This window comes from Rhipicephalus microplus, chromosome 6 (genome assembly GCF_043290135.1).
Source record: "Rhipicephalus microplus isolate Deutch F79 chromosome 6, USDA_Rmic, whole genome shotgun sequence".
NCBI lineage: Eukaryota > Metazoa > Arthropoda > Arachnida > Ixodida > Ixodidae > Rhipicephalus > Rhipicephalus microplus.
Genome location: NC_134705.1, coordinates 5,175,282 through 5,192,277, shown reverse-complemented (window position 1 = coordinate 5,192,277; position 16,996 = coordinate 5,175,282). Strand labels below are relative to the sequence as shown.

Below are 16,996 nucleotides of genomic sequence, written 5' to 3'. Positions count from 1 at the left end.
TAATATGGAGGATAACAACGGACACTTAGTGTGGCCATATGAACGACAACACGTGCATAGCGGGCTAGCAGGTTTTTTTTTTTTGCTCATGTTTTTTGTTTCTGTTAAAGGGCGAATAGTATTGTAGAAGCGAGGTGAGGCTAATGCTAGTGTACTCCGTCCCCCTGGAAGATCCTTGTCACGAGGTTCGACAGTAGTGCAGCTCGGCGGTTGCGTGGGGGAGGCTAGAGTACAGTGTAGCTAGAATGTCCTCTAATGAGCTAGAACTAAGCTAAGCTAGTGCTTTTGTCTACAGCCTAGACGCAAGTTTCATTGACATTTGTGTTCTTGATAACCGCAACTGTCGGAAGTCTGCCGAGCAGCCCTGCCACGGTGGCCTAGTGGCTAAGGTACTCGGCTGCTGACCCGCACGTGGCGGGATCAAATCCTGGCTGTTGCAGCTGCATTTCCAATAAAGGTGGAAATGTTGTAGGCCCGTGTACTCAGATTTGGGTGCACTTTAAAGAACCCCAGGTGGTCAAAATTTCTGGAGCCCTTCACTACGGCGTCTCTCATAATCAAATGAAGGTTTGGGGACGTTAAACCCCACAACTCAGTGGAAGTCTGCCGAGCAATCTGGAACAAATAAAAGCCGTTAAGTGTCCTTGTCAGGAAATAGACCTGTGGATCACAGCGCTGCACCGTTGATCGAGAAACGGCACATGTGGAAAGCAGGGGAGAAGACATTGGAAAGCTCAAATATTTTGCGTTTGATGTCCACTCCAAAGCATAAGCATAAAGCTCCCAACATTGCTTACGCAACGGTCATTTTGAATAACCCTTGAAACTGCGCAAATAACATGTTGTTTTGTGGTCATTTCATGGGTACCTGAATTCATTTTGACATCAGCTGTATTTTTTTCGATTTCACCACGTAATTTTTTCTGTGCCTCGTCAGTTTTGTTGTAGCAGGGTTAGACTATACTGACTGAAAGCATGCACATTTCACGCCCAAAAACCTTAAGATGATGCTGGTTTGTCACTACTTTCATAGCCTTTCCCACAATGTCTAGATACCCCAGCTTTCACCTAAATCTGTTCAAATTATTATTTTTAAATTCTTTTCATGGATAAAATGAATTTAGCCTTCCCAAAGCACGCAATTTGCCTGCTTAGAAGTTGAATGTTCGTCTTGAAACATGCTAGTGAAGAAATAATGAATTGTGCCTGTATATGCCCAAACGATAGTTTTTAAAGGGCCACTCAGCAGGCCCCATACTAAATTTTATTTAGACCATGGAGGTTGTTGGGTGTCGGATAAGGAACATTGTGCCTCAAAAAGTTTTTGAATGGGTTCATTACGAGCTGAAAAAACTGTTTTTTTAGAAGCGGTGTGAAAATAAGAATAGAGAAGGCGAGCTCAGAACCGTTGCCGCTACTCCGCGTAGCCTTCGCAAGCCAAATCTCTTTCCTTCTCTCTCTGGCATCCGACCAAGAAGTCACATGCGCATGATGTGCCCGAAAAAGTCCAACCCCGATGTACGCGAGCGGCGTTTTTTTTTTTTTTTTTTTTTTTCACCAGCCTTGTTTTGAGGTCTACTGCCTGTTTCTGCGGGATGGTTTGAAAACGCTGGCTGGCTTAGACGCCGTAGAATAGATGAGCACAATGAGTGCGCGAACGTGTAAGAGTGTTCCACGGCTGTCGTCTGCTCAATGCGCTTACCGCGGCCGCGGGAACACGAATGCATGCGAAACGCCGGTATATAAGCTCGCATCTCGTTGCAATACGGGGGGGGGGGGGGGGGGTGAAGAAAAAAGAATGCTTGCATTCTTTTATTGCACCTCATTATTTATTTAAAGACTTATTAATCTCTTCAAGCAACAAGTACATAAACTACGCATGTTGTGTTAATAATTTTTGCCATGTCACGTGCCACTGTTGGCAACGTCAGAGCATAGTCATCTGCTCTGCATATAGGACCAACGTCACTGCATTGCCGTATATATATAGGGCTATTCATACGCGCACTTGATGCCCTCATTCTCTGGGCGTGCACTGGCAAAAGGAAGGGGGAGCAGCGTTCATCTTGAAATTTGAGCTATTTCTGCGGCGCGTAGCGTTGCAAATCCTGAACGCCTCATCTACGCATTGCACTTCACAACTCAAAATTGTCAAGCCTGCTGAGTGGCCCTTTAATGTCTTATCTATGCCTAAAGGACAGTTTTTAGGGCCTATTATAGATGCCTAAAACATTCCTTTTTTGGGCCTAAAGTTCCGGTCTCTAGTCATTAGTGTAGGCGAGAGATAACATTGAAAATACGAAGACATAATAAAATGTAGAAAAAAATACAGAATGGCAATGAGCCATTAACACTGAGGTGCACATAAAAGCATAGTGATACATAATAACGAAGCCAAGAGTGACATGTAATTAACATTGCCATGTGGGAAAATACAGCAGCAAAAGAAAGTAAAAAAAAACTTGTAGGTTGCTAGAAGGAACAAGCGAAGACGTTAACAACTTGAAGTGTGCTCAGTCTACGATAAAATATAACTTTTAAGCACAGTGGCAAATGTTTTACTGTAAGTGCGCACAGTTTCGCGAGGTAGTTTTTTTTTTTCCCCCTTTGTGACGCCCCGTGTGCCACTGCCCCAGGCGTTCGGGTGGCTGCAAGGGAGCCCTAGCCCCCGGGGGCCGCAAGCACCACGACCGTCAGCCGCCTATTCGGGGGGGCGGAGGGGCGGCCAACCGGAGGCGCCCGCCCCGAGGCATGCGCCTTGAGTACCAGGACCTGGTTGCCATGGCGACAGGACCCCCGGGACAAGGAGACGCCATCCTGCGAGCCATGGACTCTGAGCTGGTGGCTCTCAAGCGCCAGGTACGTCTGTCAGTGGTGGCCGTGCATTTTAGTAAGACCCTGTGCCGCGCTTTTGGGATAACCTTATATGCAGTGAAACCTCGATGATGGTAATTTTGCAGGGTTGCCAGAAATATTCTACAATTCAAAATTCATTATAATCAGTTGGCTTGTGTCAGTGACATGTCTATTTTACTCTATCAATTTGAGTTGTCCTTCTTTAATGAATAGCTCACAAGGTGACATGCGTGTGGCACGGCCACTGAATGAAAGAGCGCTTGGGCACGGCTCCGCGTGCTCCAAAACCGGCGAGACAGGTCTACTTCCCGAACCGCCGCTGCGGCGCTACCGAGGGGGGGGGGGGGGACAGTTTTCGCGAGCGCCCATAAAGTCACATGCGCGGTGCGCTTGCGGTAGTTACGATTAAGCGCGTGCATCTTAGTGTAACTCGGGAAATCTTTTAATATCTGTCTGCCGTGTGCGCACCAGGTAATTACCGACCTTGCTTTTAGGTACCTGCAGCCCTTGCGAATTTCGGTTATTGTCTTACCCGAGATGGAACCTTGCACACCGATCAGTTTTCGCGGAAGTAAGAATTGTGAGTACATTTTACTCAGATCCTACAAGATCACGACTAACAGATCTGGAAGAGCTACATCTTTCTAATACATCTAAATTAATTATAGTAACCGAATATGTCGCTTTAGAAAAGGTTGCTTCAGATTTAATAATTTCGTTTGAATATCTAACCTCAGCAACTGCAGTTGTCACTGTTTCTTTAACACAAAATAAGATAGACTTCGTACTTCCTGCAAACACGTCTGTAGTATTCGTACAATGAGATGCAACAGCCACGAAATATACTTAGCATGTGTGCAGTCTCGTAACAGTGGATTCGAGCCTCTTTAAAATTTCAGTGACTGTGATTTCGACGCTGGCAATTGAGCAAGCAGTTCTCAATTGAATAATACGAAAACTGTGAGACGAAAAGAGGGATGAAATGCTGCAAAATGCAAACACAACTGGTTGCGTTCCTGCGCTTTCGAATGTATTCGTCTCTTACTGTCTTGACGTTCTATGATAATGCAACTAATTCAACAGTGAACACATAATCGGAACAATATGCGTGAAAATATTTTATTTATTATTCATTTAGGGCTGATCCTGGCATTCTTAATATTGTCGCAACGTGCAAAGAACAAGACACGAGGCTTCCTTTCGACGTTAACAGCAAGGCTCTATTCACACACAAAAACAAAGTGCAAGAGCAGACGCGCAACGTCGTCTTCCTCAAAAAACGCCAGAAACTGCCACTCGTGATGCTGGCTTCTTCCTCCTTTTGTGCTTACGGCTAATAACCGTGACATTAGCCTCCCTCTCAAGAAAGCATCGTCCCGATGCTTCATCATCATGGCGGAAGGGTTTGTCGTCACTGGCAGCCTACGGGTTCATTCGGACAAATAAGGTTTCATCCGAACCACGTGCACAACTTCTGGTGCATGTCTTTGACATCTTGACCAATGTGGACTGTTGGGAATCACCTCGTAGTTAAACATCACTGAGACGACGGAGGACTTTATACGGCCCAAAGCACCGTCTCAAGAGCTTCTCCGAGAGGCCACGACGACGAACTGGGGTCCAGATCCAAGCTTTCTGTCCTGGTTCATAGAAGACAGGTCGGTGACGAAGATTATAGCGCCTTGTGTCATAGTCCTGGTGGCGACGAATACGTACGCGGGCATGTTGGCGGGCTTGTTCAGCAAGCTGAGTTATTTAGTCTGCACTTGTGTCAATGCCATCACTTTCATGCGGCAATATAGCGTCGAGCATTGTTGTGACGTCACGGCCATAGAGAAGACGGAATGGTGTCATGCGTGTTGTCTCTTGCTGTGCCGTATTGTAAGTGAAAGGGACGTAAGGCAGTATCTCGTCCCAGTTTTTATGTTCCACATCGACTTACATGCAAAATATATCTGCAAGTGTTTTGTTCAGCTATTCCGTCAGACCATTTGTTTGTGGATGGTATGCCGTTGTGCGCCGGTGAGATGTTCCACTTAGACTTAAATCTGTGCGTAATAGCTGCCCCTCCGTAATGGTCTAGTGGCTAAGGTACTCGGCTGCTGACCCGCAGGGCGCGGGTTCGAATCCCGGCTGCGGCGGCTGCATTTCCGATGGAGGCGGAAATGTTGTAGGCCCGTGTGCTCAGATTTGGGTGCACGTTAAAGAACCCCAGGTGGTCTAAATTTCCAGAGCCCTCCACTACGGCGTCTCTCATAATCATATAGTGGTTTTGGGACGTTAAACCCCACATATCAATCGTTATGGTATACCGTATTTACTCGATTCTACCGCGCCCTCGATTGTAACGCGCACCCGATTTCCACTGCGAAAAAAAAAAAAAAAAAACGTAAGACATCGATTGCAACGCGCACCCATTTTTTTTCGCTGGCCCGCTCGATCACACCACTCGAAAAAACGATTCCTTTCGGGATTGTCTTCCATCTAAATATGAGGTACGGGCGAAGCTTGTGCCCATCTGACGTGTAACAGAGCATTGCCGTCACTGTAGTTTTACCGTGGACCGATGTCAGCACGCGAACTGATGTCAGCACGCGAACTTGCTTTGCCCCCTTCTTCTCGACAGTTGTGGTGCCAGGCATGTCGAAGTAAAGAGGCGTCTGATCGGCAATCCAGATTTGCCCAAGCAGGTAGCCGTTGTTGCGCCGCAAGTTTAGGACGAACCTCTGAAAACTGTAAAGCTTTTCATCGTACTTCTCCGCAAAAGTTTTTGCATATGCATGTTTCCCTTCGAAGGGAAGAGCCTTTCCTCTTCATATAGTTAATTAGCCAGCACCTGCTCGCTTTAAACTGGCTCCGCATTAGACTTTTTTCTAAGACTAATTGCATAGCCCGCACTTGGAGCAGTTCTGTCGTCACGGGCCGCTGTGCCGCTCGCTCCTCAAGCACATACTCGCGGAGCAGCTCTTTAATTTGCGGAAACCGACCCTGCTGTGGCTCACTGAAGCCTTTGCGTGAAGCTTTGCTGTCGACAATCTTCTGCTTTTGTTTCCGCCGCTCCCGCACGCACGTTTCGGGAACGACCGCGATGCGGCCCGACTTCCGTCTGTTTCTGCACACGCGATGACTTTTCTTTTAAAAGCGGCATCGTGGTGCACTTGAGTTTTTGGAGTCGGCCCTTTCACGTCGTCGATGCTAATGCACTACTAGATGACGAACTCCTCAGCACACGTACGAAGTGCCGCACATGGTAAACACATAGGCAGAAATAGCCGACGCACCATGCCGACGCACGTAGGGGGCGGCCATTTTGGATTTGCGATGGCAATAGATTGACCGTAATTTTTTGTTCGTACTCGATTCTAACGCGCATGCGATTTATGAACTCGCTTAACCGGAAAAAAGGTGCGCGTTAGATTCGAGTAATTACGGTAGGTGCAGTTCTGGCGCACAAAGATGCTGATGGCGGGGAACATCCCATTGCTTTTGCCTCGAGGAGCTTGTCAAAAGCAGAACAAAACTACAGTCAACTCGGCAAGGCGGCACTGGCTTTAGTGTTTGGTGTGGATCGGTTCCACCAGTACTTGTGGGGGATCTCATTCGAAGCACACACTGACCACAAGCCACTTCTTGGACTGCTGGGTGTCAACAAGCCCGTTCCCGTGCAAGCTTCGCCTCAAGTGGTCAGGTGGGCTCTGAAGCTGTCTGCTTACAAGTACGAACTTGTATACAAGCCTGGCAAAGAGCTCGGCCACGCTGATGCTCTTAGTAGACTCCCTCTCCCAACTGACGCTACTGCATTACCACGACCTGCTGAAATCTTCTTGCTAGAGGAGGCATATCCGAGACTCCTTTCACCAGGTGTTGTGGCCCAAGTCACACGAAATGACCCACTTCTGGGCCATGTTGTTCTTGCTGTTCTGAAAGGAGAAAGCCTCCCAGTAGGACTAGTGTGGAACCCTTCCAATACCCGAAGCTCAGAACTCAGTCTCCATGAGGGTTGCCTACTCTGGGGATCAAGAGTAGGGATTCCAAAGTCATTGCAGGCCCAAGTTCTTGGTGTTCTTCATGCCAGCCACCCGGGTATTGAGAAGAGCAAGATGATTGCCAGGAGCCATGTTTGGTGGCCAGGCATTGACAATGATATTGCCAACAGCGTGAAGAGCTGCGCTACGTGCCAGACTCAACATCGAGCTGCACAGCCGGTTCAGCAGACGCCGTGGCCTTTTCCACAGCGACCCTAGTCAAGGCTTCACATTGATTTTGGGGGACCATTTCTAGGTCACACATTCTTGGTTATTGTGGATGCGTTCTCAAAGTGCATAGAAGTCTTTCCTGTGTCTTCCACATCTGCGGAAGCTACCATTTCTGCATTGAGAATTGCATTTGCTCAGCATGGCCTGCCTGATGTCATAGTTTCAGACAACGGTCCTGCCTTCACCAGTGCCCAGTACCTTGAGTTATCAACTTGAAATGGAATACGCCGCATGCTTGTACCGCCGTATCACCCTGCCTCCAATGGTGCAGCGAAAGAGTTGTACAAACTGTGAAAAAAAAACTCAAAAAGTCTGGTTCTGGGAACTTCCAAACGCAGATCTCCAGGTTTCTGTTCCACTATAGGACCACACCACATGAAGTGACAGGTCGGCCACCGTGTGAACTCTTGACAGGAAGAATGTTCAAGACTCCGGTGGATGTCCTCAGGCCAAGCCTGCAGGCATCTGTATTCCTAAAACAACTCAAGCAGAAGTTGTATGGTGACAGAGGGTCCCGGCAGGCTCCATCACTGCAGCCAGGTGATGATGTGTACGCGCGAGGGGCACACCCTGGGTGCCTGCCAGTGTCGTGGACGTCACTCCATCATCAGCCAGTGTCCGTTTTGAAGATGGCACCTTAAGAAACCGACACAACGATCACTTGCGCCTTGTGCAGACGGAAACATTGGCCTCTCCTGAAACTGCTATCGCTGCAGCTCCACCACAGTTGGAGCCGCCGCTTCATTATGCGCCAGCTGTTCCAGAAGTGCCTCATCAGGAACAGCTTCCTGGAACTAGCTTCTCTGGGAGTAGCTGTGCCACGGAGAGTGACGGGACTGCGCTCAACAGTGGTGTGCATGTGAACAGTGACTCTGTCCTGTCTACGCCTAGCATGCCGAAGTTGCGATGTGGCACAAAAACTAGGAAACCGGTGAATAGGTACTCCCCGTAGTCTTCCTCCTAAGAGGGTATGAGTGTTACAATGTTGGTTCAAATGCAGCGCCCCCACGCAGCGCTGATAGTTGTGTTGGGCTGTGCAAGCCTGGCACAGCGGCGGGGTGGCCGTTTTGGGAAACAATAAAACACAGTTCGTTTTGGGCTAAGGGCTCAAATGTTCTCGTGTTCTTCGCGGGCCTGATGGCCTACTGTTCACGGTAGTCACTACCGCCTGGCCATTAGGTGCCGGCGGAGGGTAGAACGAAGTTTCAGTAGGTGCTTTATACTGCGGAGTCGTCGTCGTTGGTGGTGGCGGTAGCGGCGGCGGCGGCGGTGGTGGGTTGTAGACTGGTGCCGCCGGCACGTTGTAAGAATGAGCCAGTGCAGACGAGTTGTGCGGCACTGGCGACGGATGACGGGTGGCTGCCGTATAGTTAATAGATCACTGGGCTGGTAGTCATTCGGGCTGCGAAAATGCTTGCCTGATTTCCTGTCGCGCAACTTCTCCAACTGAAGCCATCCCCCGTTCTTGCGAAGTCGCAAGGAAGCTGCGGATCTCCTCACGAACAACCTCGCGAATAAGCTCACGCAGAGAACCGTTACTGTTGTTCGTCGGAGCAGAGATGCTGATTGAAGCACCGTTTGGTCGGTCGTAATAGCGACACCGTTGCTGCAGTTCGGGCTCGATAGATGTAGCCTCTTTGATAAATTCCGCGACGGTCGTCAGTGGATTGCGGAGAAGGCCGGCAAACAGCTGTTCTTTGACGCCTCGCATCAAATGGTGGAGTTTCTTGGCTTCAGGCATATCAGGGTCAGGCCGTCCAAACAGGCGCGTCACGTCCGCAAACATGATGACACTGTCATTCGGTTTCTGGACCCGAGACTTGATGAGTTGCTGAGCAAAGTCGCGGCGGTCGTTGTTTGCGAAGGTGCTGAGAATCTGCTGCCGAAATTTATCCCATGAAGATAGCGTTGCTTCATAATTCTCATACCACGTACGAGCGCTGTCTGCTAAAGCAAAGTAGGCACGTGAAAGCTTTAGCTCGGTGGTCCAGCGGTTTGCCTTAGCGCGTCGCTCATACTGGGCTAGCCAGTCCTCAACGTCTTCATACGCCTGCTTCACCATGGAATTTGTCCGGAATGTGAGGCTGCTCAAAAGTCAGCTCGGAAGCACCTGCAGTAGCCAATTCTCCAGGCGGACTGCTTTGCTGGGAAAGTTTTAGAGGAATCGCCTCAGGACTAAGGCCTCGCTGTCGGCGACTGTAGCGATGGACAGGGGTATCCACTGAAGGAACGGGTTGCGGTGTCGGACTTGAAGTGCCAGGCTGCGGAGGAGTCCCGAGCATCAGTCGTAGAAGTTCAGCACCTCCACCAGTGTCGCAACGTGCAAAGAACAGGACACAAGGCTTCCTTTAGACTTTAACAGCAAGGCTCTATTCACACACAAAAACTGAAGTGCAAGAGCATACGTGCAACATCGTTTTTCTCGAAAAACGCCAGAAACTGCCGCTCCTGATGCTGGCTTCTTCCTCGTTTTTTGTGCTCACGGCTAATAACCGTGACAATATTTTTTTTTACTTCTTTACAGTTTTGCATAATAAAACGACTTGACAATTGCTCCAGCTTGTGTGCCTAACTTTTGGCTTCTGTGTCTGTTGACAATAAAATCATCTGTTCGGTCTTTTCATGTTAGCCTCTCTACGGGCACTGGCAAATGCCGATAGCACTCCAACGCGCTTGTCTTCCAGCAGTCTCCGCCATGCGGTTCTGTCATCCATTACTGTTTATTTGTCCTACTATGTATCGTCGACCCTGTGCTCGCTCAAACGAAGGCACGTCACGTGTACTCGACTGCCCTATAGCAGCCGTGGTTTCGCGATGTGTAAACATAATAAAAGCGTGGTTGTCACTTGACCCAGCCGTTATATATATATATATATATTGCCTTGCCTAGCAGGAACTATAAAAAAATTTGAATGGCACTTCTAATGATGTATACTTTCGCAGCCTCCTCAATAAAGTTACGAGGAGCACGCCACCATGTCTGTAAAAACCACTTTTATCCAGCATTTGTAGCCTAATTACTTTTCGCCACACTACCGTGCACCGAATAACATAAAAAATATTCAAATCATGTTTCTTCGATACGCTTTCAGAATATAAAACTATGATTGTCCATTGTAAAGTGTCCAAAAATTATTTGTCGAGCATTCTGGCTGAGAAAACACGAAAGTGCTGAATAAACGTTGCAATATAATCAAAATATGTTAGTTTAAGACATCTCCATAAATATAACAATGACTCTGTCAAGCATTCAGTGCCATATTAGTCAGCTACATGCATTGTGGATTTTTCTGTCAGCCTCAGAGCAAGAGGCTGGTTTTGAAAAAAAAAAGGCGTTCTGCACGCACAGGAAAAATCAATTAGCTTTTTAACTAGATAGCGCCTCGTAGTCTACTGAATATGCGGTATGTCATCGCTGTGATAAATGTGGTTAAAAAAACACTGATTACTGTCACTGTTGGGTCACTGTTGTGACAAACACCAGCTTATTTGCTGCAGCTGCTGCCCTGAGGAAGCCGCCGCCACTCGTTTCCCCGTCCCCCGCCCCGTCCCGCTGTATCGGCCGCAGCTCACCCTACGGCTGACACGCTCTCTCCCATAGAAAGCCGCTCAACACAGCAGGCTGTACCGTGCGCTTTTTCATACAGCAGCCGTGCCTGTGGTAACTCTTCCAGGCCACTGCGCATGAGTGGGAAGTTTACCTGTTTTTGAGCCTCACCGGCAATAAACACCTTGTAGTTCGGCGCTCGTGTGTCTCGTTCCTCCCCTATTTTTCATGTTTAGTGATAAAACTGCGCTTCCATTGCGTCGCTGCGAAGATTGATATCTCTTGTAGCTTCACTTCTGCTTTGTACTTACCGACCTTTAACTGTTGAGGCTGCAAAACATGCCCGCTTTCAGTGACGTTTTCGGCAACCGACGGGCTCGTAGGTCCAGCATCTGCAAAGCCTATCCTGGTGACTCGGCTAGGAACTTGGCGATCGTTTCATTGACCACCGCGAGTTCGTCATCCTCGTTGTCCTGAGCCACAGCGTTTCTCTTTCTGAAGTTTCTGGAGGGCAATCGCCACACCTACTTCACAAATTCGTGTGGCGCAGAACTTCTTTACTGCAGTAGGCAGTCAACAGTACCGTGTCAAAATGGTGATGCCTGTGCATATCTCGACGGGAAAGCAGACACCGAAAACGCCACTTGGTCATTCAAATGCCTAGGTTTTGTCACGTGCCCCAAGCAGCCAATCGAATCGCGCGTTGGTACTTCTCGATGATGGGTGTTTGCTGGAAAAAAAATGAGCAAGACGAGCCAGCAGTGGTAGGAAATTGAAGATGAAAAAGGGCCCTTCCAAACGAAATCAAGATGGCCACGGTAGCTCGTGTGTAACGGCAAGGGTTTGGTGCGGAAAAAGCGTTATTTTAGCGTCTATTTGCGCTCACATTTATCTCACTGGAGTGTTATAAATTGATTTTGCGCCAAGAATAATGATGCTAGAAGCTAGAAACTTCTCAGATTAGAGCAAAAATAGGTTCAGATTCCGAAAATGTCAGCTTGAAAAAGTCGTTTTTTTTTTTCCGCGATTTTCGGCCTTCCATGACCTGTGTCCCCCCTTAAAAACCCAGGACCTGTACGAACCCTGCCCCTCCTACAGTTTGCATCATAATTGTATGAAAATTCGGGCTCATAAAACCCTGGACATCATCATAATTTGAAGTGATTGACAGCCCTTCCTTTCCCAGTTCATTATTATACACAGGTGTGCACCTGTCCTCTCTTGCTAATGTGGTCTTTTCATTTTTCTTCTGCCATGCTAAGCCTTGTGCTCATAATGTTCCCCCATGCTGCTGATGTTAAAGTTGTTGTCAAAACATATAGTCTACATAAAAAAGTTTGTGAAGTAGTTTATTTTTTGGGTAAATGGGGCCTGTCGTATTCTCAACTTTTTGTTCTCTTGCTTGGGGCATGGCTTTTGTCTTGGGCCATGATGGCATCATTGTGTTGCATAGTATGGGATGCAATACGGCCCTTTGCATAAAAAAAAGTGCCTGTGGTGGACAGGAGAGGGAACTGTCACTTGCGTGCAGGTGCAGAACAACAAGCAGATGATCAGCCAGCTGCGCCACAAGACAGCTATGGACATCGAAAACCTGCGGCCTCTTGAGGTGGGTCAATGTTACACGCTTGCCTCGATGTTTGCAACACGTTTGGGCAGAGCACGGCAGTGATAGATTCTTGATTTGGCCCATTGGTTCGGGGATCAAATTTGCACTCATTTCCAAAACTAAATGGTGCTTTAGTAGCTCTACAAGTGCTTTGTTGTGCAAATCTGGCATGCGGCTCTCAGGACTACCGTATTTACTCGATTCTACCGCGCCCTCGATTGTAACGCGCACCCGATTTCCACCGCGAAAAAAAAAAAAAAAACGTAAGACATCGATTGCAACGCGCACCCATTTTTTTTCGCTGGTCCGCACGATCACACCACTCGAAAAAACGATTCCTTTCGGGATTGTCTTCCATCTAAATATGAGGTACGGGCGAAGCTTGTGCCCATCTGATGTGTAACAGAGCATTGCCGTCACTGTAGTTTTACCGTGGACCGATGTCAGCACGCGAACTTGCTTTGCCCCCTTCTTCTCGACAGTTGTGGTGCCAGGCATGTCGAAGTAAAGAGGCGTCTGATCGGCATTCCAGATTTGCCGAAGCAGGTAGCCGTTGTTGCGCCGCAAGTTTAGGACGAACCTTTGAAAACTGTAAAGCTTTTCATCGTACTTCTCCGCAAAAGTTTTCGCATATGCATGTTCCCCTTCGAAGGGAAGAGCCTTTCCTCTTCATATAGTTAATTAGCCAGCACCTGCTCGCTTTAAACTGGCTCCGCATTAGACTTTTTTCTAAGACTAATTGCATAGCCCACACTTGGAGCAGTTCTGTCGTCACGGGCCGCTGTGCCGCTCGCTCCTCAAGCACATACTCGCGGAGCAGCTCTTTAATTTGCGGAAACCGACCCTGCTGTGGTTCACTGAAGCCTTTGCGTGAAGCTTTGCTGTCGACTATCTTCTGCTTTTGTTTCCGCCGGTCCCGCACGCACGTTTCGGGAACGACCGCGATGCGGCCCGACTTCCGTCCGTTTCTGCACACGCGTTGACAATGCTTTTAAAAGCGGCATCGTGGTGCACTTGAGTTTTTGGAGTCGGCCCTTTCACGTCGTCGATGCTAATGCACTACTAGATGACGAACTCCTCAGCACACGTACGAAGTGCCGCACATGGTAAACACATAGGCAGAAATAGCCGACGCACCATACCGACGCACGTAGGGGGCGGCCATTTTGGATTTGCGATGGCAATAGATTGACCGTAATTTTTTGTTCGTACTCGATTCTAACGCGCATGCAATTTATAAACTCGCTTAACCGGAAAAAAGGTGCGCGTTAGATTCGAGTAATTACGGTAATAGCTATTTTTGGACACACTTTTTCTGCCACTGAATGTATACGATTACTATATGCCATTGATGGCACTCCACTATAACTATAGAATGTCAGTAGCAAGGAAATGTGTCTTAACTAGCAAGGAAGTGTGTCTTAATGAACTAGGAAAATTGTAATAATAAAGGTCTTGAAATTTTCTACCCATACCTATTGTAACAATTATATATGAGATATCAAGTTTTAAAGGATATACTTGCACTTTGTACATGTCAAAGAATATGGGGTAAACATTTCCTCTAGATCTGGACATCAGAAGTACCATAATTATGATGTCTAAACTGAACAAGTAGACCGGCATTACATCTCGAGAAAACTGCATTTTAAATGTAACAATCAAAGCGCATCCCTATAGCAATGATTTGCGTTTCAAGATTTTTCCCATCGTGAGAGCTTGGGAATTATGGTTATTTTGAGCGTGTGGTTTTTGTGACCTACTTATGCGAAATGTTGTGGCTAAGCCAGATGACAATTTCCAGGGGATTAGACAGTGAGCTCTTTTTAGATCTCGTGGTACCTAGACCCACTTCGAGTTCAATTACAACTTTGATTCTTTTTGTCATGAAAGTAGAGAAACTAAACAAGTAAAAACAAATTATGTGCGATTTCTTTAAAGCCTTCTCTTTAACTTTGATAATGAACTTTCTTGTTTCTGGTCGGATGATGATGAAAATCGGCACAGACACTAAGAATGTGGATGCACGAAATTTTTGTGCATCCACAAAAATTTCGAGGCGATAGCACAAATACTTAATGAGAGACAAATTATTTTTTAATTGAACCTCGTGGAGGGGCTGGAGGATTTATAAAATGACAAAAATGGTTGGTAATTGCTGTATCCACAGCCAAATGTATGTTGAAAGGGGCTGCGTTCTCAAAATAACTTATTTGCAACACTAAAACTTGTAGTTTACGTTTCCTCCAGCGACACTGCAATGAGCACACTTGCACTACAAACAAGAAACTCTATAAAAAATTCTTTAAGGAGTACAATGAAAAACTAAGATCGCAGCCCCCTGAAGCACAGTTCAAGGAGCATAACAAAATAAACGGAATCAAAATCCGTACAGTGGTTGCCCAGATATCTGCTCCACGAGCTGAGTATAATGCCAAAAAAAAGAGTATTAAGAAAACCGCGTTTAAAGTTTCAACTTCTTTTTATGTCTCTAAAACACCTAAAGATTGTGATCTTAGGTTTGTCTTGTGATATTTGATTTTTCAGGTATCTAGTCTCTGACCAGTGTGCCTTGGTTGCTCTTTTTTTTTTCCCCCATAATTTCCTTTTCATGTTTTACAAAGAACAAGTATGGATTTCAAACCAAGTTCTTTGTATGAAGGAGTGGTGTGATAGGCATGACAGAAAAGATTGTAATTGAATGAGACCATATACTGAATTGATTACACATATTTCTTGTGCCGAAGTTGTAATTAGCGTAATTACGTTCTTGATTATAAGTATTCACTGAACATTTCTTTATTTAGAGAGAGGTTTATTGCATCAGAAAAATGGATCACACCATGACAGCCTATGCCTTCTTTCCAAATAACAAAGTTATGGGCAGAAAACTGGTGGCACAGGAATTTTTAGCAGTATATTTAATGACGTAAAATGGGCATATAAAAATTCTTGCCCCTGATTCATACGTGCTCTTTTGCTGCTGTAGCCGTGAAACGCATCATCATATAGCCGGTCACGGAAACTCTAATCTACAGCAATTCATTAACCTCGGAACATTCATAGAGGTTCGTGGCTATATCAAGCACGGCTCCAAGCACGTCTGAATCGCATCACAAAAGCTTATTGACAGCACTCCATATGACCGTGGGGTATGTGGCCGCGCGGACAGTGCAGCCGGCGCGTAATGCACTTGCCGGCGGCGTTCGATGACGATGTGCAAAATGTGTAACTACGAAGATCGCATTTTCGAATGACGACGCGCGAAACTGCTAGCCGCTGTTCCGAGCAATCCATGGCAGCGAGGGGGGGGGGGGGGGCTGATGAGCTTGACTGTGTTGTCCGCTGCCAATGCGTAAAATGCCCGTACGTGATTCAGAGGAGCTAGCGAGTGATGTGGTACATTACTTGCAAAGAAGCACGTCGCCAAGAGTGCGCTTGCGCGTCGCTCCTGCTCGCAGTCTCGCTGTCAGCGGAGTTAGGCCTAAAGCCGACTCCGATGACGCGCCGCACTCGTATACCGCCGCGCGCCCGCTCGTAGTAATCTGATCGTTCATCCGGTGCGGCCACTCGTAGCAATCAGAGCGTGCCGCCGCTTTCAACTTCATTGCTTGCAAAGAAGCACGTCGCCACGAATGCGCTAGCGTGTCGTTTCCGCCCGCAGTCTCACTGTCGGCGGAGTTAGGGCTAAAGTCGACTCCAATGACGCGCGGCGCTCGTAGACTGCGCTCCCGCTCGTAGTAACCTGATCGCGCATCTGCTTAGTGCTCGTAACTAAAGCGTAGTTATATCTTAAGTGACTATCAAGCCGTGAACACGTCACGAAGTGGCGATTTTCGAGAGCCATGTCCTCGCGACGCACAAGTAGCAGACGACGATCTCCCAGAGCGAGCATCGGGCCAATGGCGAGGCGGGCTGAGGCAACATGGCGGCCACAGCCAATCAAGGGCCTCAAAACGACCTTCAAACATTTGCTTTTTGCTCACTTGTTGTTAAAGGGAGGAGCCAGCTGAGGCGGGAAAGTTAAACACGGAGAAATGCTCTTTCCGATGAGCCCAAGAAGTCGGCTACCGGCCCAAGCATCGCGAAGCTATAATTTTTTGAAAATCGCCGTCTTCTTGCCATTTCCAGAAAAAGTTTTGCTACCTAGGTGGGTGAAACGAATTTTTCGAAGCACTTCTGCGCGGTTTTCAGTGTAGATATTTTGGAACCAGATAGAAAAAGGGTTCCAGAAACTGAAAACTTGAGTTTCAAAAAATCGATTTTTTTGCCATTTTTCGCGATCCCAAAGCTGTGTCCCCCCTTAAGTAGCATCTACCCCGAGAAGTGCGCAGTAGGTTTAAGGGGAGTAGCTACTCAAACACACTTTTTTTTAATATTCACCCTAGAGCAATGAAACTTCAGGTGTTTTTGGAACATTTTATGTTTTCTTGCAAGTTGCGTATTTTTAGCTCTGTGACATGACAAAGTGAAAACTTTAATCTCTTTGCCCTCCCCCTTTCCCTCTTTTCATCCCTAAACTTCCATAACTTATTAGCGTTCATAGTTCAAAATGTTTCAAATAAAGTGAAGAATGCAAGTAATCATCTAGGAAGTGCATACAAAATATGTAATAGATGCGAAAAATAAGAGATGTGAGAAAGACTTTTCCTACCCTTGAAAAGGTTTTCATAGAATTTTTTATTATAAAATAGAGATATTGAAATTTGAACTATATAATTGCATTTG

General features: G+C 47.0%; 1 protein-coding gene across 2 annotated transcripts in view; it reads left to right on the top strand.

The window, feature by feature from the left end:
* LOC119167764 (REST corepressor 1) overlaps nt 1–16,996 on the top strand; it is a 276,247-nt gene that overhangs the window by 136,883 nt on the left and 122,368 nt on the right. For both annotated transcript variants that reach the window (XM_075865775.1, XM_037419292.2), the window contains 2 exons: nt 2,637–2,859; nt 12,191–12,268. In XM_075865775.1, coding sequence (XP_075721890.1) covers nt 2,637–2,859; nt 12,191–12,268 — 301 coding nt within the window. The remainder of the gene's footprint in view (nt 1–2,636; nt 2,860–12,190; nt 12,269–16,996) is intronic.